Here is a 22,006-nt window from a genome sequence, read left to right on the forward strand (position 1 = left end):
GAGCAGAAAGCCAAGTGAACTGGTTTTCATTTTGTCTGCAGAACAGGAGACATGACACCTCCCACAGTGGGCAGACCTGGTGGACTGTACCTTCTCAAGTTTGATAGCTTTTTTTTCCTGATTGGTTTTTTCCTATACTTCATTTGCATACACAACCAATTAGAGCCCACCAGTCTTTCCATAGCTAGGACACAGCCATGTTTTCCCCAGTCTTGCTCCTAACCTGGTCTTAGATATTTCTGCTATGCTTAGAGGAAGAAGCCGTCAGTTCCCAGCCAGTCAGGCTTCCAGCTGGATCAGTCTTCTTTAGACAGTCAGACAGACAGGGAAACTTGTTCCCACTGTTTCTCCCTTAGCCTTTGAGACCTGCTGCTGTAGCTGCAAGCCAGAGAACCAACTCTAGCTTTGTTCCTGCCTCTCTTGTTAGTGACCTGTTCTCTGCAGAATTGCTCTGCAGGGAACTTGGTATCCCAAAGCTCTACTCAGTGGGAGCTTTTGAGCTAAAGCACTTGCTGACAGGTGCCCCAGAACACAGATCTGTCAAATTTCTAGCCTGTTGGTTAGCATCTTGTGGCTGCCAAGGGTTTTAGAGTTTCTGATTTCTTGTTTGAGGATCTGTGTTTCCATTCAACTTTTTACTCCTGTGTGACAAATGTTATCTTTGTCTGCCCATTCTGTTACTGGTGAGAAGGCAAGACAAAAACCCAAGATAGGAGAATTGACTCTCGGTGACATTTACATCATGATTGGAACTTATGGCAGAGGAAATATTCCTTCTTGTTTGTAGATGAGGAAAGAGAGGCCGAAGTCTCAAAACCCTGTTCTTCCCCATAGCACTGTATGCCTGTGACCAAGCCTGTAGCATATGGGCCTTTGGGGGACATTCAGCACACAACCTATAGCTATCACATGGACCATGTCACTGCCCTAAAAACCTGTACTCCACACATTCACCCTGTTGCTAGAATTTCCAGCCCTGTAAAAAAAGACACTCAGTCCAGATATTTTAATTATAAGCCATATGCCTAGATTGGGCAGATCTAGTACTATACTAACTTATTCTCCAGCTATAAAATCTCTTGCTATTTGTGGTTTCTTTCAGCCACATGGTTCTGCTTCATTGAGACTGTCTCCTCTTCTGCTGCCCCTCTTCCTCCTCCTCCTTTTCCTCCTCTTCATCCTCCTCTTCTCCCTCTACCGGCCACCCCCTCTTGAGCCTTCAGTTTCACCTTTCCCTTCTGCTGCCCAATCACAGGCTCTAGCCTTTTATTGAGCAGTTAAAATGGGGAGAAGGTTCACATGGCATCACCTGAGTCATGATGGTCTGCTCATCAGGAGCAATCCCCTCTCCAGCAACAGTCTCTTGAGGAGCCAGTATTAACATTAGAATACAAACAACTTCAGGCCAACCCACCACATCATAGCAGATAATGAACTGTTTCTTCCAGTAGTTTCCCAAGTCACAGCTGTGCTACTAGGACTTTCACAGCCCAACAAGACTACTTATCACACCCTAGACTGTTTTCGCCTTTCCAGAGTTTCCAGGAGGTCTTCTTCCAATTTCATGGATTCACGCTAGTGTCCTATGAAGCAGTCGATGTACTGTTTCCTTAGTGGGAATTTTCTAGACTGATGCTCCCCCGCCTGTGAAGCTTTAACCTCCTTGAAACATCAACTATTACTGAGTAAAGTTCATCTCTTGCATGGTGAGAGAGAGACTCCTCCTCAACATTGTACTTCCCCCGGCTTCTGAAGGTGCTGTATCCTCAGAGGACACCCTGAGCCAACCACACCTGTCTCTTCCTGGGGATTCCATCTTTCGTCACTGGTGGCTGTTGGTTTAGTATTCAGGCTTCCTGCAGCAGCTTAGTTGGTACCTGTGTTGTATCACTGTGTTCTCATTTGCGGTTGGAGATGTTGCCTGTGTCCACCTGGCCTCCAGAAAGACATCAGACATGAGGCTAGAAGCCTGGAGAAGTCTGTTCAGGTGTGCTGTGTACCGCTGTTTTGTGCTGAATAGCAGATTATGTAACCTAGGTAACCCCCAAACTTGCTATATAGCTGAGGAGGACCTTGAATTCCAGTTTTGGGATTACTGGCAAGAGCCACCATGGCTGGCTTTTAGCCGTGACAGACTCTAGCATGCCTGTGCTGTTGGAGATGGGTCTGGGTAAGACTGAGGAGTGCTGGCCTGCTGGCTTTCTGCTCAATGGCTGTCCCACCCTGGGCTCTGCTCACTCTGTACTCAGAGTACTGCATGTTTGTCTCCTCTCCACCTTAGAATCCCTGTGTGCGGCAGGACAAGTCTCTTCCATCACCCTGCCATCTTGGTGGCATCCATTCAGAGGCCATCTGGGACCTGCAGTAACAGTGAATGCCCACTTAGTATTCCCAGTGCCACATCTGGTGGGCACTGATATTTGTTCACAGTTCACCTTGACCTGGGACTGTTGCTGTGCTGTGTTGTGTGTGTACAATGTGCTGTGCATTGTAGCTGGGCAATGACACCCAATGGCTTTCACAGCACATTCCCAGATATCCTGACTTATCTGCTGCTGGACTCATCTGCCTCTCCTTCCTGTGGTTGTGAGACTAGTCTGAGTGCATAGGGTTATACTTAGTGTCTCCAGGTGCCACAGAAGCCATATGGGGATGAAGGAAAATATCTGGGTGAGTGCGCTTGAGTTTAGCCTAGATCAGATCCAGTATTTGCTCCTCATGCATAAACCCTTTTCCTGCTGGTGAAAAATTACATCAGTAACTCACAGGTTGAAAATATTGCATAGAAAATTCCAGAAATAGACCACTCAATCAATAGGTTTTAGATAACTTTGATTACAGTCTTGTTATAGCTTAATTTATACGTTACCACTCTTAATCTCTTCCTGGGCCTAATGCGTAAACTAAAATCCACTCTAGGTATGTGTAGGAATAGATAGAGGCCACAGTGGTTTCAGGCGTCCTCTGTTCCCTGGGGTGAGAAGGTCTCCTGTAGTCCCATGGAGAAATCTCAGACGGCAACTATTTATTACAGAGGCTATGTCCAGATGTCCAGTGTCTGGCTTGATTTGCCTAGTGGGGGCTGTATGCAGTGACTCAAGCCCTCGGGTTGCAGAGCTCTGATTCTGGAAAGCCTTGGCTTGGTTTTCCTTCTCTGTTTTTCCTTTAGGTTGACATATGAAGTTCCTCACCTCTGCTCTGTTTTTCAGTCCAACAGATTCCCAGGTAGAAGCCTCTGCTCTTGCTTCTGTGTCTTACACTATGGTTCCAGGGAGTGACCTTTTCTCTTTTCACTGCAGGTCATCCACACGGCCAGAGGTAGCCAGCATAGAGCCACTGGGCTCCAGCGAACAGCAGTGCTCTCAGAAGGCAGTGGTGCAGGCCCGCTTGACCCAGCCAGCCCGCCTGACCAGCATCATCTTTGCAGAAGACATCAGTAAGGATTTATGGGGGATCCTTGGTGGGGCTATGAGAAAGGGACCCCCTTGAGACCTCTACCTGGGGTCTAGGAAGCATCCTTCCTGGTCTTTCCTCACTGAGACTGACTTTCTAAACTAATAAATTAGTATTTGTTCCCTTGGGTGCTCTTAACTGGTGTCAAATCAAAATGGAAAAAATTGACCTAGTATAGGAAACCATGTCTGTTTGTTCCCCATATTTGATTCATTATATTGTGGATGTGGAGTACAGTTCTCAGGATCCATGGTGGATTGGTTCCAGGGTCCCCTGGGATGCTACAGTTCTGGGACCAGTTCCTCAAGTGGTCTGGTGCAGTGCTGGCTTAGAACTGTCTCCTGTATTCCTAACCCGTCTAAGACAACACGCAGTGTATTGCAATGCTCTGCAGATTGTCAGACTGTGTGGTGTAAGGGGTAATGCCAGGATGTGAATGCTCAGCACAGAGGGCTTTTCCTGAGTGTGTGTGTGGTTGCTGGAGTGAGTGTTTGTGAATCCACATATATAGAAGGCCGACTGAACCTAGAAAGCATGTGACCTTCTGTTACACTCCCTGAACCGAGATGTGATAGTTTCCATTTTACTATGGTTATTATTAGTATTTTTCGGCAGTGCAGAGGTTGAACCCAGGGCCTTGTGTGTGTAAGCAAGTCCTGGATCACTGAGCTACATGTTCAGACTCTGCTAAGAGTTATTACTTTAAAAATGTTATATCTTATTTAACGTGTACATGTATGTCTGTGTGTATGCTATGGAGGCCAGAAGTGGGCGTTATATAACTGGAGCTGGACTTACAGGTAGTTGTGAGGCAGCTCATACCTAAGTCATCTCTTCAACCCCACATTTTAAATGCTGAACATGTACCTTTTTTTTTTTTTTTTTTTTTTTTTGTGATAGTGCTTTTACTGTAGTCCTGGCTGTCCTGGAATTCCCTGTGAAGACCAATAGACATGCTGGCTTTGAACTCACAGAGACCCACCTGTTTCTGCTTCCCAAGTGCTGGGATCAAAGGCGTGTGTCCAGCCTGCTGAATACTGTTTTTAACAGGAGGCTATCCCACAGACGTTCCTTCATGTTAAACATTTAGAGCGTTCAGTATAGCTCAGTGTGAGGAACACTAGTTTTATGCACACAACAGCTTGGTCTTATTTAGCTTATTTCCTACCTAGCATAGATTCCCAGTTTTCCCAGGTCACAGCATATAAATTGTATTGCTTTTTAAATTATACTTTGATTATGTGTAGGATGTGTGTTTGTGTGTGGGTGTATGCATGTGGGTGCTTATGGATATGAGAGGCTTCAGTTCCCCCTGGAGCTGGAGTTGCAGGTGATTGGAGGACATCTGACATGGTTGTGTCCTTAGGAAGAATATGCTATGCTACAAACAGCTCAGGCTCTATCCAGTCCATAGATTTTGTTTTCAGGTGGGTCCAGTCTGTCCCTGAGCTACTAGACCCAAGCAGTCCTCCTGCCTCAGCCCCCTGAGTAGCTGGGACTATAGTTGTGTACCATCAAGCACAACAGTATATGAATTTTTGAGGCCCTTGATGCATGGGCTAATACAGATAGAAGAAGTGTTTCTATCTGGTCCTGGAGAATGGCCAGGATAACTTTTATTATACAAGGTTGTCCTCAATTTCGATGGTTCTCCAGGTAATGTTGTTATCTGCCTTATGAAGATAGAAGTAAAAAGTCTGCATGTATCCATGCTTCCCCTTGTGATATCATGGGTAGTCTCACAGAAGGTTGATGTACAGAAAGCAAGGGAGGCCAGGGAAATGGCTGTACAAACCCAGAGACTTGAGTTCCATCCCCAGAACTCCACAGAGTTGTTCCCTGCTGTTTCCTGCATACATTTGTGCCGTGCTAAGCAGCCCCTCTCCCCATCATCTACACAATAATAAGTAAATAAAAATTTTCAGAAAAGCTAAACAAACACCAAAGGAACAAGTACAGGAGTGAGCAGCAGTGTGTTGGGTTCTTAGTTACCGTAGTCAACACCACTGGAGGTGGGACAGTGGTTGGGCAACATTCTCAGTGCTGTTTTTCTTTGACCCTGCAGCTACAGGCCAGGTGCTGCGCTGTGACGCCATTGTTGATCTCATCCATGGCATCCAGATTGTCTCTACTACCCGTGAGCTCTATCTTGAGGACTCTCCCCTAGAGCTGAAGATCCAGGCTCTGGACTCAGAAGGTGACTGCGCTCGCCCAGTGCCCTTTGGCAGGCTTCCATCTTGGCCATAGCCTTGGTTGCTGTATCTTCTCATGACTAGCCGCTGTTCCAGCCAGAAAGGAAAAGCCACTGCCAAGGGAGCAGTGGAGTGGGTAGAAGCAATCTCTGAGGTGGCTGTGTCCCCTGATGGCATTGAGCCTCACCCTTCCTCATGTTCACAGGCCTGACAGCCAGCCTGTGTGTACAGGTCTTATCTGTCTCTGGGAGTAGATATGGTGCCTGTGCAGAGTTAGTTTCTCCTTGCTACCACTGTGTCAGGAGCTGACATCTGGGCAGTGGTGGAAGCGCTCCCCACAGAGGTGATGACTGTCTGGGCAAGAGGAACCCTTCTCCCCGCCCTGTTTCTAGGTGGTTTTTGATTTCCTAAGTTCTCCAGACCTCTAAACAGGTGTATGATGAGGGCCCCTGTGGGCTTCTGCCTCTGTGTTGGGTGTTACTTCTTGACTGGCATGGGAAGTGGCTGGCTCTGGGACAGGATTCTTGTGTGTGGCCTTGTCTGGTGGTCAGCAGACTGGGCTAGAGGCTGACTTCTTGGAAGGAGAAAAAGGAGTTTTTGGTTCAGTTTGTTATAGTTGTGACAAAACACCTGGGACAAACAAGTTAAGAACAGGGCATTTTTGTTTTGATATGTATTTTTAGAGGTTACAGCCCATGTCTTTGGGCTCATGCTTGGCAGAGCATCATGGTGGGCACTTTAGTCACAGGAGACGGCTCACCTTATAGCAGCCAGGAAACCAAGAAGTGGAAGGAGTGGGCTCTGGATAATTACCTTCAAGCCCTTGTCCCTGTTGATGGAACTTCTTCCTACTAGGCCCTAATTGCCACTTCCCAGGAGCACAGCACCATGGCTGTTAACTAAGCCTTCAGTGCATGGTCATCTAATATATGCCCCAGAACATCTCATGAAGAAACAAGGCATGTGCATGGAATAAACTGCCCAAGTCGGAAAATCCAGAATCTGGAATGTGTCAGTCTTAGGCTTCCTGAAACAGTTGGAAGAGTCTATGGAAATATCCCCAGATCTGAAAACTACAAAATTAGAATCACCTCCAGCCCCAGACATCTTCGGGTCATTACTGTTTATAAAGCTCAGGGACAGTGGAGTAGGAAGAAGACCCTGGGGACAGCTGAGGTGAGTGTGTAGGGTGCAGATTGACAATTCTATTGAGGAAGACATGGTGTTGAGGTAAGTAGGGAGGATTGTGGGCTTACCGGCAGTGGATGTAACCGGCTCTGGGAGTCCTACTTTGGATAAGAAAGTAGGCCATCTTGTTCTGTGATGGGCTGCGTAGTGAATGTGACCAGGCTTCTCCGAGTATATGTCTCTGTTACATTTTTTACTGGGACTCTGGACTCATTGCTCCAAGAAGCAATGAGTGAATGGGTTCTGATAAAACTTTATTTATAAAAGCAGGAGGGACCATATTTTCTCCAGGAATTATAGTTTGCTAACCCCTCCTCTGTTTCTGCTTGAAGGTATTTAAAGATTTTTTTTTTACTGAGTTTTATATGCATTAATTCACCTTATTTTGATTCTTTTAGATTTATTTATTTTATGGGCATATGAGTATTTGCACACATGTATGTGCACCACATGTGTGGAGTACCTACAGAGTCCAGAACTGGGCTTCTGATCACCCGAAACTGAGTTACAGTCTTGAACCTCCATGTAGGGGATGGGAACAAAACTTGGCCCTTTGCAAGAGCAGCAAGTGCTCTTAACCACTGAGCCATCTCTCCAGACCTAATTCATTTTTTAAAAAAGTGGGCTTTGGCTTAATTCACAAAATGGTGCCATCATCAATGTTGATGTCTAATTTTAGAGCCTCTCACCAGTGTAGAAGGAAACCCAAACCTGTGGGTGCATACTGCTAGATGACCATGGCCCAGCCCCTGGTGCCCCCTCCACCGTCAGCTTTCTGTCTGCATTTCTTGCTCTGGACTTTTCCTGAAAGTGTGGTTGTACGGCACAGCCACAGTCTTCTGACTGTCACCTTTTACTCCCACTAAGCCTGGTGCTTCCAGTTCGTGTACTTAGTACCGTGTGTCAGCAGTTTGTTCTTCCTGTCAACAGCAATCCACCATGTGGACAGACCACTGTTTCTCCAGCCATCAGCTGATGGAATTTTGGGTTTTCACTTTACAGAACTTCTGTGTAAATGTGTTCTAGGTTCTCAGACCTAAGCACAGAACAACGGGGCTAGATGGGTGGCTTAATGGTGAACAGCACTGGCTGCTCTTGCAGAGGACCCCGGTTTGATACTCACCTAGCAGCTCACAACCATCTGTAACTCCAAATCTAGAGAATCTACCCTTTTCTGGCCTCCTCTCATCCTAGGTCCACATTCATATATATAAGTGAATCTTGAAGAAGCAGCTGAACGACGTGCTTTCTGACAGACTTTTCTCAGCCAGACATTTGTTGTTTATTTTGGTCTGAGTCTCTTCTGTGAGTGAACTTGACCTTTATAATCATTGAGGACATCACTGTCTGAGAAGGGCTGTGTCTTTTCTAGATTCCTGGTGTTGATCAACACTAGCTCTGCACCTTAAAAGATGTGTGAGAGCCTGTGGGTGCCAGCCCCTGTGCTAGGCCACGGGCAGGTTGGGTAATGCCCATTGTGCAGACAAGGAAGCTGTGGTAACTTCCCTGGGGTGACATGGCCCGCAGGTGGCAGAGTTACTGCTGCTTTGACTTGCCCCTGCCTTGGTACTTTTCTTCTGCAGCTCTTTGCACTCTGCATCCACCATCTGCTACCGTGGTCCTGTGCGTTTCAAACTGTATGCACAGGAGCCATGGCCCGTTTAAGAGTATTCAGTCATAAGAAGGACCAAAGATGTTCTTGCTGGATTAGCCTAGTTATCTTTGTTTTGTTCAGTTTATACCTGGGCAGGTCAGCCATTTGCCTGCTTGTCCTCCTGTGTCTTAGTTAGGGTTTGCATTGCTGAGAAGAGACACCATGACAAACTGGGGCAGGCTTATAGGTTTAAAGGTCATGGCACATCCAGGCAAACATGGTGCTGGAGAAAGAGCTAAGTGTTCTACATCTTGATGCAACTGCAGCCAGGAGAGGAAGTTAGGAGGAAGGTCTCAAAGCCCACGCCCACAGTGACATACTTCCTCCATCAAGGCTACACCTACTCCAAAAGACCACGCCTCCTAGTAGTGCCACTCCCTTCTCTGGGCTGATCAAAACCACATTCTGCATTCTTACACACTTAAAATCAGTCTCTCTATGTAGCTAGCTCTCTTTGTAGCTGAGGCTGACCTTCAACTTCAGCCTTCCTTCCTCTTTGCCTTTTGCCTCTTGCCTCCAGGGCGGTAGAATTCTAAGCATGTTGTATCTAACACCTGGCTTTCTGTGGTTCTGGGATTCGAACTGAGAACTTCACACATGCCAGTCAAGTACTAGATGAACCAGATCTCTGCTCCCTCATGGATGCATCTTTACATAAGGTCTTCACTAGATGTGGCAACCTAATTTTGCACATCATCTTCTTGGTAACTTAATATCTGAGTAAATCTGGAGGCAGTCAGCTTTGAAGGAGAAAGGTTTCCTTTGGCTTATGGGCTTAGAAGTTTCAGTACATGGGTGTTTGACCCATTGCTTTCCAGTGTCCCGTGCAGTTGATGTTTCCACTCTCAGCAGTTCCACAGGCCAGTGACCAAGCCTTTGGGATGTCACGCTCTGTCTTAGGTGTATTCTGTTTTAAGAACTGAAAATGGACTGGGACTGTCCTTAAATGTTCTCCTCCTGCAGCCCTTTCTTCCCTTGTGGTTTTCATGTGGCCTCGGTGTAGAAGAACCTAAAGTAGGCATCAAGTCAAAGTTTTACTCATAGTAATCCATGTATTTATTTTAAAACAATGCTTTTGTATCCATATGATTTTACTATTTGTTAGCGGTGAAAGCAAATTGGCATACTCCATGATGCTTTCTCACTCATGGGGGTGCTTTTACAAAAAGCGTTAAATCCCGCTGGGCCTCTGATCTGGGGGACACAGGATGTTCGCTGTACTTTTCAGAGCTGATGAATATTTTGATTTTTGAGGTCTCTGTGCTGAGAACACTTTTCATAAATACATAGTGCAAGATGGGAAAATGCATTTAGAAATATTTCAGAATTCCCAAGCCAAAACATATACCAATTTCCTGTGCAAGTTGGCAACAGCAGTGTTTTGTGGTGAGGGAGAGATTGAGGCAGGGTCTTGTAAGTCAGGCTGGCCGCAGACTCACCATAGCTGAGGATAGCTTGTAGCCCTGTTCTTCCTGCCTCCACTGCACAGAGCCTGGGGTTCTAGGCATGTCTCACTGGGCCTACCTTCTTGAACAGTTTTTAAAATAAAAATAACAATATAACCTTAAAGATAAACTAATTTGGTAGGTGCTGAGGAGTGGCAGGAAAATATGGAAAATTCTCGTTTTTCTGAATTAAACGATTATGATACTTTTAAGAGCAGAAACCTTTGTGCATAAAGTAAACACACTGCATTTATAACATGTGGTCTGAGATCTGAGCATAGTGACATGCCCTATGCAACGTGCTCGTGTTGCCCTGATGTGGTTACCCGTACCTTTAATCCCATCCTCGGGAAGCAGAGGCAGGTGGATTTCTGTGAGCTTAACACTAGCTTGGTCTATATAGTGAGACCCTGTTTCAGTCAAAACAAAACAAAACACTCACCAAAGTCCACATGTCGCATGTTCAGAACCAAGACTGTAGTAGAGTTTTGCAACATTACACATTTGAGTTTTCACTATTTTCTGCTCGCTGTCCCCATGGAGAAATGTTTCACTGTTGTGTTTTTTGTGGACCTCACGTTCAGTCTTGGTGATGACCCATGGTGTAAGAGCAGGGGATATTGTTAGCAGTGTGTTTCCAGAATTACTTTCCATCCCTCATTAACCATGTGCATCAGTGGACGTAACTGAGCATGTTCCAGGTGCCCAGAGACACGCCCTCCCTGTGCTTGTGCTGTACCTTTGGGATGGAGGGCCTGGGCCCAAGTCTCTGCTGTCAGAAGCCCTGCATCCTCCAGGCTTTCTGCTCAGGTGTTCCTCCTCCCTGGCTTCCCAGATAGAATTTTCTCTTTTCTGCTGACTTCTCTTGACCCTCACTGGTCTTGGTGTTCAGGACTTGTTTTATTTGTTGAGCTTAGCTCTTGGCTTTATTCTTCTGTCTGCTTCTGGACTTTGGAGCCCGTGAACATTGGACATGTATTTGTTCATTTGAGTTGCATGTTTTTCTATGGTCCTCCTGGGACTTGCACAGAAGTGGTTTGTCCTCTAGAGTCTGAGTTCCCAGGTCTCTGGGTTGTTAGGCGTAGGGGTCAAAGGCTCTGTGTGTTGTTGCACAGTGGGTACTCATAGCCACTTCTCAAGTGGAGAAGCAAGGCTTCAGGCCTGGTCTGCTCTCTGCCCCAGCACGTCACCCCAGTGTATGCTTTCCTCACTGTCCCTTCCTGGAGGGCTCTGGGCCACAGCAAGGGAGCCGCAACATGGCTTCCTGTGGTTTATTTTGTCAGGAGTAATCAATCTCCACCCTGCCCTTGGCATATGTTTCTTCAGGGCTGTGTGCTCAGAAGGAGCCAGGCTTGGCTTCATGCTCAACCCCTGCTCTCTGGAAGACCATAATTGTAGACTCCAGTGGAACAATGCATTGTGTTCTGATGACATGGAGCCTTAGCAGTTCAGGGTGCTGCATCCTGGAATGGCTTCTCTGCCACCTTCCTCTGGTTTTCTCATTCTTAACCATTTCCTCTCTCTACCTGTTGAAGTCTAGGTAGGGAAGTTGGTGCATATGCAGGATAGGCCATCCATTTGGGAAGGAGAGGTGTGACTTGAGTTCTAGAGCCCGACTAAGGTAGGATGCAGGGTGGTGCAGTGGTCGGCAGAGAAAGCAGTGGTTGGCTGTGCCTGGCCTGTTTGTGCTTTGAGTTGCAGGGTAGGGTTGCCAGGCCCCCCTAAATATCTCTTGTCACCCTGGTTTAGCTCACACCCTGAGGGAGCATGTCCTCAGCTGGTTTCATACCTATCTGCATACCAGAGAGCCTGGAAAATTTCAGTCAGTTCCCTGCGCACATCCTTCTGAATACATGAAACTTTAAGAAGCCCTTGGTTCTTCTGACTTATGGTGTGCACCTCGCAGGGGTGTGGTGCTGAACACTGTCACTGTGTGTAGTAAGAGTTGCCATCTCCTTGTTCTAGGACTCTACGGAACAAACTTAAATGCTTTTGCTTCTCTGAATTCTTTTACAGGGAATACCTTCAGTACCCTGGCAGGACTGGTCTTTGACTGGACAATTGTGAAGGATACAGAGGCCAATGGGTTCTCAGACTCCCACAATGCACTACGGTAAGGGGTTCTGGGTCAAGGCCTGGCTACCTTTGAGTAGAGGCAGGAAATTGGAGATCCTTAGGCTTCCTCTTGTCAGTAAAGAGGCCAGGTCACTACTCAGGATGCCTGGTGCTTACAGTGACTGATTGGGGAAGAGTTTAGTACCTCCCAAACATGTGGATGACTGTAAGCCTCCGTGGCTCATTTCTGTGGGAATTTGTTAGAGAAATTAGCATGTCTGACTGGACAGAGAAAACACAGAACTCTAGAAGCCAATCTTGGGGTACAAGGGACACATGGTCAGCCCTACAGGACAGTACTTTCTTGGTGAACAAGTTAAAGGTGTGTAGGTGTTGGTGTGGGGGGGAGGGGGCTGCGGCAAGTCTTGGCTAAGAGGAGAGGCCTGCAGTGAAAACAGTTCTTAGGATAGGCTGGGTGCCCAGCATAGAGCACAGACAGGCTCATAGGGAGGGAGCTTCAGGGCATCTGGACTCATTATACCCCTCCTTAGCTGCCAGCTCTGACCTTTCCACTCTCTGGCTAGGGAAACTGAGGTTTGGAGAGGGGGCTTGCGGCATTTGCACTGAGATCTCTAGATCTGCTTTATCCAGCATGGAAGTTGATGAGCCTGTGCTGAGTCAAATGTGTGTTTGACAGAGTGAAAAGTTCCTTCTGGGCCAGCAGGGTGGCTCAGTGGGCAAATGAACTTATCACATAGATGGCTTGAGTCTCCAGATCTCTCTCTCTCTCTCTCTCTCTCTCTCTCTCTCTCTCTCTCTCTCTCTCTCACACACACACACACACACACACACACACTGGCCTGAGGATGCTTCTTATATTTGAAGCCATGGCTGAAGGCTGGCTGTTGGCTGGAATGGCAGCCAAGCTATTCAGTTTTAGAGCTACAGAAAACACCAGTGTGCTACAGAAAATGTTTCCTTAAATTACTGAGGGCCTGTTCCCAGGATGATGTCCTGTCACCTATGATTATTTTACTGTGCTTTCACTACCATCAGGGTATTTTGCTTGAGTGTCTACAATAAAGTTATCAATAACAGGAAACTGGGGCTTGAGAGATAGCCCAGCAGATAAGAGCATTTGCTGCTCTACCAAAGAATCCAGGTTTGGTTCCCAGCATCCATGTATCTCACAACTTTCTGTAGCTCCAGTTAAGTCAGGAAATTTACCTACATGCATGCAATCTTCATACCTTGCAGTAGCAGTCCAGGTCACACATTGCAGGCTGTCACTTGTCTTGTTTGTCTGTCAGCCTGGGAAAGGCCCTTAGTCTTTCTTGGATTTTTAGTCTTGACATTTATGAACATGGCAGTCCATATTTGGTGCTAGGCATGAGATGTAGGCATTGTACATACTTGCTGCACTCGGTTGCTGAACTACTGGCTTAGGCCAGTGCTGGGTTATCCTGGAGCAACTGCAAGTATATCCTGCTGGTTGTTCTTGTGCAGAGCAGGGGGCTTATTGTGAATTGCAGGTTGAAAGAGAAATGAAGCAGAAACCTCATAAACTAATCCTACTTGTTAGCAACGGGAGCGTTCACCTTGTATGACTTATTTGCTGTGCTGATCTGCATTACTGATGCTCTTAGAGTTGAAGCCTTGGACTTGCCTTTTAACGTGCCTTTTCCCTGTGGACCCAGCTGATGGTCTCAGATTCTAGTGCTTGTCATCACATATGAGTATTGTTATAGTGCTCATTCCCAAGATCAGGAAGACATGTTTCTAAGTATTGCTAAGCAATATGATTAATAACACCAGCATTCCTTATTCTAGGGTCCAGCCCTCAGTAGTAGACCCTAGTAATGGTGAGTGCTACCCTGGGTTCTTGGAAATTCCATGTTCAGGTCTCATGATGTGTTTCCCTTTCAGCATACTTACCTTCTTGGAGTCTACATATATCCCGCCTTCCTACATCTCAGAGATGGAGAAGGCAGCCAAGCAGGGTGACACCATCCTCGTGTCTGGGATGAAGACTGGAAGCTCCAAGCTCAAGGCTCGAATTCAGGAGGCTGTCTACAAGGTGGGCCTGGGTTTCACTGTGCTGTCCCCACTAGGGTGGCGTGACTTCTACATCTTTCTGTTGATTTGACTTGTGTGAGCCATGGTGTAGGGACAGGGACAGGCTCCAGAAGTCAGTGTCTCAGGGGTCATAGCATCTACTCCTCAATCTTGAAGGAATTACATTTCTAAGAAGTACTCCTCATCCTGAAGTAGAGACCATCTGAGACTCATTCCTGGGCCCTGGCTGTCTCCCATGTTGTATCTCCCTGTGCGCTAGCTGGGGCCTTAAGACCTCATTAGCCAGTTATGGATGTTGTATCTCCCCACCTCTTTCCAGTTAGTAAAAGTTTTTTCCTGTCAGCCTGGCTTGGCAGCACCAGCTCAGAGTCTAGACCTATTAGGCTGTAAGGGTGCTGAGGCAAATTTGTGGAGATTGAAAATCAAGAACAATCTAGGTATATTGGTATCTCTGTCAACAAGGATCATGTCTACCATTAGTTTTCTCCAACAGTGAAAGCCACAGGCACCTGAGGAATCTGACACCCAGGGCATACTGGACGGGAAGCCCTGAAATGCTGTCTCAGTCTCTCAAGTTGCTTCCTGAAGACTAGGCGGGGAAGAGACTAGGGAGTAGGAACAGAGGGCACACAATACTCCACCACTTGGGTCATCCTGGACCTCTGGTCACTGTGGAGTGAGGGCTTGAGCGCTGGTAGCCACAGCATCTCTAGACATTGCTCTGGTTTCCTTCTGTCTGGTTACTGTCACTTTAAATCAAGCTAGAGTGTGTGTAAGGTACAGTGAGTGGTCATATGCTTTGGGCAGTCACAGTTTTGAGTGCTTCTTGGTGTCATACTTATGAGGTCCTCCTGAATTCTAGCTAGGATGTGGGGTTGCAAGTGATGTCTTATTTCTCCTCACCTTATAGAGACCTACTGAGAAACCAAAACCAACCAACCAAACAACATCAACAAAACAAAAACAGTTCTGGGAGTTTAGCTGTATCTGAGCTGTGGACCTAGCATGAGTTAGTCCTAGGGCCAGGTCCCAGTACTGCATAAAAATAGAACAGGGCTGTAGAGATGATTCGGTGGTTAAGAACACTCACTGCTCTTAGAGAACCCAAGTCCAATCTCCAGGACCTATATCATTTGGCTCAAATAAATCTGGATGTAGGGTATCTAGTTTCCTCTCAGGCCATATACATGTGACATATACACACAGAGATACAGACATGAACATGTAATTTAAAAGAAAAATATTAAAAATGACAACAAACCAATGGCTTAGCAGCTAAGAGCACTTGCTGCTCTTCCATAGGACCTAGGTTTGTTTCACCAGCACACACAGCAACTTATCTGTAGCTCCAATTCCAGAGGAGCTAATGTCCTTTTATGGCCTGATTGGGAATGAGGCATGCTGTGGTGCACAGACATACATGCAGCTGAACACTTCTACACATTAACACACACACACACAGGCACACCACCATCACTGTGAAAACAAAGAACCTTTCTTACCTGCAACTCCTATGCTCCCATTCCCCACCTCACCTCAACCTCTTTTTTCTTTTCTCTGTGCTAAGAATGTTCGCCCTGCGGAAGTCAGGCTGCTGATCTTGGAGAACATCCTTCTGAATCCAGCCTATGATGTTTACCTGCTGGTGGGGACGTCCATTCACTACAAGGTTCAGAAGATCAGGCAGGGCAAGATTACAGGTACAGCTATGACTCAGAAGTCATGATAGATGCTGCCTTCTTTCTTTAAGAAAAAACAAAAACCAAAAGAACCAATTTTTTATGTGTATGGGTATCTTGCCTGAATGTGGGTTTGGGGTGGGCTCTGTGTGCATGCAGTACCCGAGGAGGCCAGAAGAGGGCAGTGGATCCCACTAGAACTGGAGTTAGCTATGGTAGTTAAACACTATATGGGTACTAGGAACTGAATCTGGGTCCCCTGTGAAAGGAGCCAGTATTTTTAACCACTGAGCTGTCTTTTCAACCAGTTCCATTTTTGTCACTGTGATAAAATACATGGCACATGAGGTTTGTTACTGTAAAGGTTTGTGTGTACAGACCAGTGGCATTACATTCCTTTATAACACTTTGTAACCATCATTACCATTCATCTCCAGAACTTACCCATCTCCCCAGCAGAAGCCTCATTAAATACCCCCCACCTCTCTCCCCTGCCACCCTCGCTCACAAACATTGTCTCATGAAGTTAACTGCTTTGCTGACATTAGTAATATGCAGTCCTGTGTGCTTGCTCTGTGATTGGGCTGCCGTTGACTGTGTCCTCAAGATTAGTTGCTATCTACAATGTGTCAGACTACATTTATTTGTCTGTGGACAGTTGACATGGCCCTATCTTTTGTTTGTCATGAAGAATTCTGTGAACATGGATGTGCTTACAGCTTAGTCCCAGTTTGCAATTCATTTAGAGCAGCTTCAGAGGTGTTGGCTCACATTGGACCAGGCTGTCCCGCTGGCCTGCCTCTGACTGCTGAAAAAAGTTGAGCTTTATCTCAGGTGGGCCAAGTCTGCTCAGGCTGTGAGAAAGACGTGGTTGACAGGAGTGGAGCTATTCTAGACATTCTGTGGTTTGGGGTGCATGTATTTTAGGAGATGAGCATTGATAGAGCTAGCTCTCCTACAAATCCTGACTGTCTAGTTCGTAGGTATAGGTGTGTGATGTCAAAACATAGTGATCAGAAGATCTCAAGACAACTGTGCTGCATTCGGGGTTGGTTCGTCTAAAGGCTTCAGCCACATGTATCCACTGGTGACCACCAGAGTGGTAGGGCCTCTGTGGGTGACATTTAGCATGTAGATGCTGCTACCTACAAACAACTAAGTCCTCCAAGTTAACTGCGTTGAGTTCTCGGTTAGGTGACAGTTGATGGATGGGGACCTGAGAGGTATTGCCTCCATGAGCTGCCAGTGGATGGGGGATCCATTTCAATCCCTCTGCCTCCTGTTTTACACCCAGTTCTCAGAACAAAGGAGGGAAGCAGGCTTGTGTTTTAGTGTCTGCTACAGATGACATCAGCCTTCCCCTTGGTGTTCTGTTAGGGTGAGGGTACTGGCCGGGAAGATGTGTAGGAAGCCTAGCCTGAAGCTTAATTTCACCCTTGTCCCTAGGGAAGAAGCTCAGAAGGACAAGGATCATTATGGGCCTGGGTAGAGCAGTTACAAGTGGGGTTCTGTGGTCACCAGTGTGGTATCCTAAGACGGAACATGGTGGAGGGAGTATCTTGAAAGGCCAGAGAACACAAACAGGCCTGTATAAATTCTGTGTGATGGGTGGTGGTACCTCATGCCTTTAATCCCAGCACTTGGGAGGCTGGGACAGGCAGATTTCTGTGAGTCTGAGGCCAGCTTGTTCTACAGAGCTAGTTCCAGGACAGCTAGGACTATGTAGAGAGACCCTGTCTCAAGAAAAAAAAAATGTAAACACAGATGTTGAAGGGTGAGGGCCTGGATAGGATGGCACTGTGAGTGATGGCACTCTGAGCTAAGCACCTAAGATCTAGGGATTCACCCCAGAGAGGCTTGCAGTTTAGACCCTCTGTATACAGAGGAGGAGAACGGCACCCGTGGGCTTCTCACCTCAGTATCTAGCTGCTCACTGCAACCTGGCTGCCTTAATTGCATGGGACTCCAGGAAAACCCCCTTTCCTACTGGGTAAGGCTTTCCAGGTTCACCTGACTCAGGGAGGGGTGGCCCACAGCCCTGTAGGTAATTGCTCACCTCCAATATGTAAGGAAGTCCAATAAACTTTCTGGTTCCAGAGTCAACTTGGGTGGAATTGTGTCTTGGTTTGTCATTAGATTCTTGGGAGGAGAGATGGCTATTGGCAGTTTTTCCCTTGAGAAGGGATTTTAGCAACAGGTGGACATTGTCAACAGTGTCTCATTAGACCCAACACCTCTGAAGCTCTGAGCAAGGTCCCGAGAGTGCTTCCTGCTGGGACTCAACAGCCCTGAGAGGTGAACTTCATGAAGACACTGAGTAGGCTAGGACACGGGAAAACCTGAAGGTCACAGAGCTAAGTATTGTCTTTTGCTGATGTCCCCTCAAAAGAAAGTGAGAAACCAGAAAGCTGGGCTTTTCTCCCAGCAGCAAGGTGGGGACGGTCTACTACACAGGGTCCATGAGAGATGAACTGTCCAGCTCAGGAGAAGAGGAAGAGCCAGCATGGCCAGGAGAAACATCCTGAATCAGCACCCAGCTTCACCCTTCTCTGTTTCCTACCTGCTGTGCATGTGACCAGACACCTCTTGTGTGAGCCCAGAAGTAGCTAGCGTAGCAGTTTATGACCCAGAGAATTACAAAGGTCCAGAAACCTTGGAGGTTTGGTGGCTCATGTCACCTAGAAGTTAAGGAATGAGAGCCCATGAGATATAATCTCAGAGCCAGACAGAGAAGTCCCCTACTCTCATAATTGGGTCCATGCCTGGGTGATAGGTGTTGGTGTTGGCCAGGCTTAGAGAGGCTTCCGCTTCCAGATGGATGCCTGGGAACAGCCTGCTGGCATTGCTTTACCAGGAGCAGAGGCTACAGGTGGAAATCCCACCATTTTCTTCATGTGGTTTTGGTTTTTATTTCCAATACTGTCTTGTGGGTGTTATCGTCATGTGCAGCCATTAGAACATCCTTTAACTTCTAAAGCTGGATTTAGCTATTTTATTTGAAAATTAATATCCAACTTACATTAGCTGACATTTTCTTCCACACATTTATGAAGTCTACAGATTTGGAATTTCAAAGAGATTTTCACATTAAAGGAACCCGTGTTGAACATGGTAGTGAGTGTCTGCTCAGGCCTCAGGGATGGAGCCCAGGTCGTGAGTCTAGATGAACCTGGGGTAGCACATGGTCAAAGACAGCTGGGTATGGGTCAAGGCCGTGTCTCAATAGAAAAGTATGAAGACTGTTTGAAAGTGGTCAAAGAGACACCGCTTCTGAGTCAGGAATTCTAAACTGACGTGCGTTTCTCTGGGTTGTGCTTTTCCCCGGGTGTGTGCTTTGGCTCGAGTTTGTTGGCAAGGCCCTGTTGACTGTTTGGATGACCTACACAAACCTTGTAGTTATGTGTGTGAATGCTTTGCTTGCACCAACGTGCTTCACATGTGTTCCTGATGCCTGCAGAGGGCAGAGGAGGACATTACATCCCTTGTAACCAGCATTATGGATGGTTGTGAGTCTCCCTGTAGGTACTGGGGAGAAATCCAACAAGTCTTCTTAAGCCACCTCTCTTGCCCCAGAACACACTCCTACCTGGGGAGTGTGTGTGTGTGTGTGTGTGTGTGTGTGTGTGTGTGTGTATAATCCTGTTTCCCTATGGCTGCCCCTGTGTTCAGCACATTTACGGGATTTCTGATATTAGCAGAGATTGAGGTTCTGTTGAATACTGTAACCCAAATCCATACACTAGCTTAGAGGTTTTCTCAGGTTTATTCATGCAGCACCCAGGAACACCAGGCTGCTGCAGTTCTCCAGTATCACCCCCTGTAGAGGGTCCTCAAAACAGTAGCCATGGCCTGTCTCTCCTCAGAAAGTCTGCAGCTTTGTCATTGTCCTGGCTAGTGTTCTGTCAATGTGATAGAAGCTAGAGGAACCTGGGAAAAGGGAACCTTAGTGGAGAAGACCGTGCTATCAGACTGGTCTATAGGCAAGTCTATAGAACTTTTTTTAAATGATTACTGTGGGAAGGCCCAACCCTGTAGACGGTGCTGTTCCTGAGCAGGTCGTCCTGGATGTTATAGAAAAGCAGGCTAAGCCAGCACGTCTGCATGTTCTCTGCTCAGTTCCAGCCTCCAGGTTCCTGTCTTGAGTTCATGCTCTGACTTTCATGTAATGGACTCTAAGCTCTAAGTTGGTGGGCTGGAGAAATGGCTCAGCAGTTAAGAGCACTGGCTGCTTTTCCAGACGTCCCCGATTTGATTCCTAGTACCTGTATGGTGGCTTACAACCATCTGTTGTGATTTCCAGGGATTTGATGCCCTCTTCTGGCCGTCATGAACACCAGGCACACACTAGTCTAGTGCAGTGTTGTACATGCAGACACAACAACACCCAGACACATAAATTAAAAGAAAAATTTAAAGCTGTAAGTTGAAATAAACCCTTTCCTCTCCAGTTGCCTTTGGTCATGGTGTTTAGCACAGCAATAGAAACCCTGACTGACTGAAACAGATGACCTTTTCTGTTCCAAAAGGTAGGTCATGAATGGGTACACAGGAAGGATGGATCTGAAAGAAGACCAAACCCAATAGGGCCAGCACTCAGTCCTGTGGTATCCCGTGTGTGGTGTTGGTATGACTGAGCTCTACTGGATTTGTGCAGCCCTGCGCCTGTGACTTTCCCATTTGTCTCCTACATAGTCTGTCTCTAGGGCTGGCTCTACTTGCTGCCTACAGCTCCCCCTCCTAGCATCTCCTAACAGGGAGTCTCCATTACAACTTAGGCTGCATCCTCACGGCTTTGTTCATACATTGTTTTCATGGCGTTTCACTGCATCTAGGCAGAAGTTTATAAGACTCCTTAACTCTTACATTCTGCAAGTTTGCTGAACCAGCATCATGGGGATGGCACCATGATCTGCTGCCAGCTCCAGGAGTAACTAGACTGACTTTGCCTCGGCTGCTGTTGCCTCTGAGTGACTGGACAGCAGAGCACAGAGAAACAAACCATGGGAAAGCACTTTGTTAGGGTGCATCATGGCTACACAGTAACACATCTGGAGGGCCTGTGCAAAGATGCATTGTTGAGCCTCACCCCTAGAGTTTAGTGCAGCAGGTCTCAGGCATAATTCTACACCTCCATTCCTTCCCCACAGGAGGTTCCAGGTAATGATAGTCTCGAGATTGTACTCTGAGGACCTATGATTCAGAAACAAATCACTGGGGACGTTTTGGAATATACAAGTGATGCTGAAGATAGGCAAGTTCCCTCTTTTTCCAAATCCCCTTAGGGGCCTTCATTGGCCATATTTTATTCCAGGACAAGAAGTGGAACATAGCTGCAGCTCTTCTGACAGTGAATGTGTGGCTAGGACATGCTAAGGGTGCAGGGGAGGGAAGTTAGAGCGGTTAGGCTTGGGGGGCAGGGGAACTGGTCTGCTCCTAACTAGCTATAAAATCATATCTTAGTCTGTAGTCTGTGTCAGATGAGATACTCAAAGCTGCTCCTTGATGTAAGACACATTCTGTTGTGCAGCTCTGCCTTTTGTTTGCAGCTCCTTTGGCTGCTTTTCCTCAAGGCAGGTGGATCCTGATATGGCACCATGTGCAGCAGGAGGAGATTACATGGTGAGAGAGGAAGAGCTCACGAGCTAGGACTGCTCTTTCAGGAGCTAACCAGAGTTCTAGACCTGCCTTCACTTCTTTTGAGGCCATGCCCTAGTGACCAAACCACGTTCCCCTAGGCCACTGTTTTGTTTTTAATTACTAATTTTTTTTTCAAAAATTACATTTTAAAAATCCTGTAACTCTTTGTGAGTATATGCATGTGTGTACAGGTGCCTGCACTTGCCATAGAGTTCCCCTGGAACTAGAGTGGTGAGTTGCCCAAATAGGTCCTGAGTATTGAACTCGAGTCCCCTGCACTCTTAATCCCTAAGCCACCTCTCCAGCCCCCAGTCATCAGTCCCCCCTCTCTGTTGGGCTGTGTAAGCCAGGGGGTATGCCTGCCACTCGTCTGAGATCAACCTCAATGTTGTCCCCACTGTTTATTTAAAACAAGGGCTCTTATTTACTGCTAAATACATCAGGCCAGCTGACTTGCAAGCCTCCGGGGATTCTCTGTCTTCCATCTTGCCATAGGAATGCTGGGATTGCAAACACATGCTATGCTGCTAGCTTTGTGCCGGTGCTGGGTTTTGAATACTCTTTGGACACTTTTGAACATTCTCATCCTTACACACTGAGTCATCTGTAACATGTTTTCTAGCATAA

At 46.8% G+C, this 22,006-nt stretch overlaps 1 protein-coding gene across 1 annotated transcript in view; it reads left to right on the forward strand.

Moving 5' to 3' along the window:
• Window positions 1–22,006, forward strand: part of NUP210 (nucleoporin 210) — a 91,862-nt gene that overhangs the window by 11,687 nt on the left and 58,169 nt on the right. Inside the window, exons 2-6 of the mRNA XM_080914989.1 lie at window positions 3,300–3,436; window positions 5,519–5,650; window positions 11,949–12,045; window positions 13,914–14,064; window positions 15,631–15,763. Coding sequence (XP_080771115.1) covers window positions 3,300–3,436; window positions 5,519–5,650; window positions 11,949–12,045; window positions 13,914–14,064; window positions 15,631–15,763 — 650 coding nt within the window. The remainder of the gene's footprint in view (window positions 1–3,299; window positions 3,437–5,518; window positions 5,651–11,948; window positions 12,046–13,913; window positions 14,065–15,630; window positions 15,764–22,006) is intronic.

The sequence above is a fragment of the Micromys minutus genome (genome assembly GCF_963924665.1).
Source record: "Micromys minutus genome assembly, chromosome: 3".
Lineage (NCBI taxonomy): Eukaryota > Metazoa > Chordata > Mammalia > Rodentia > Muridae > Micromys > Micromys minutus.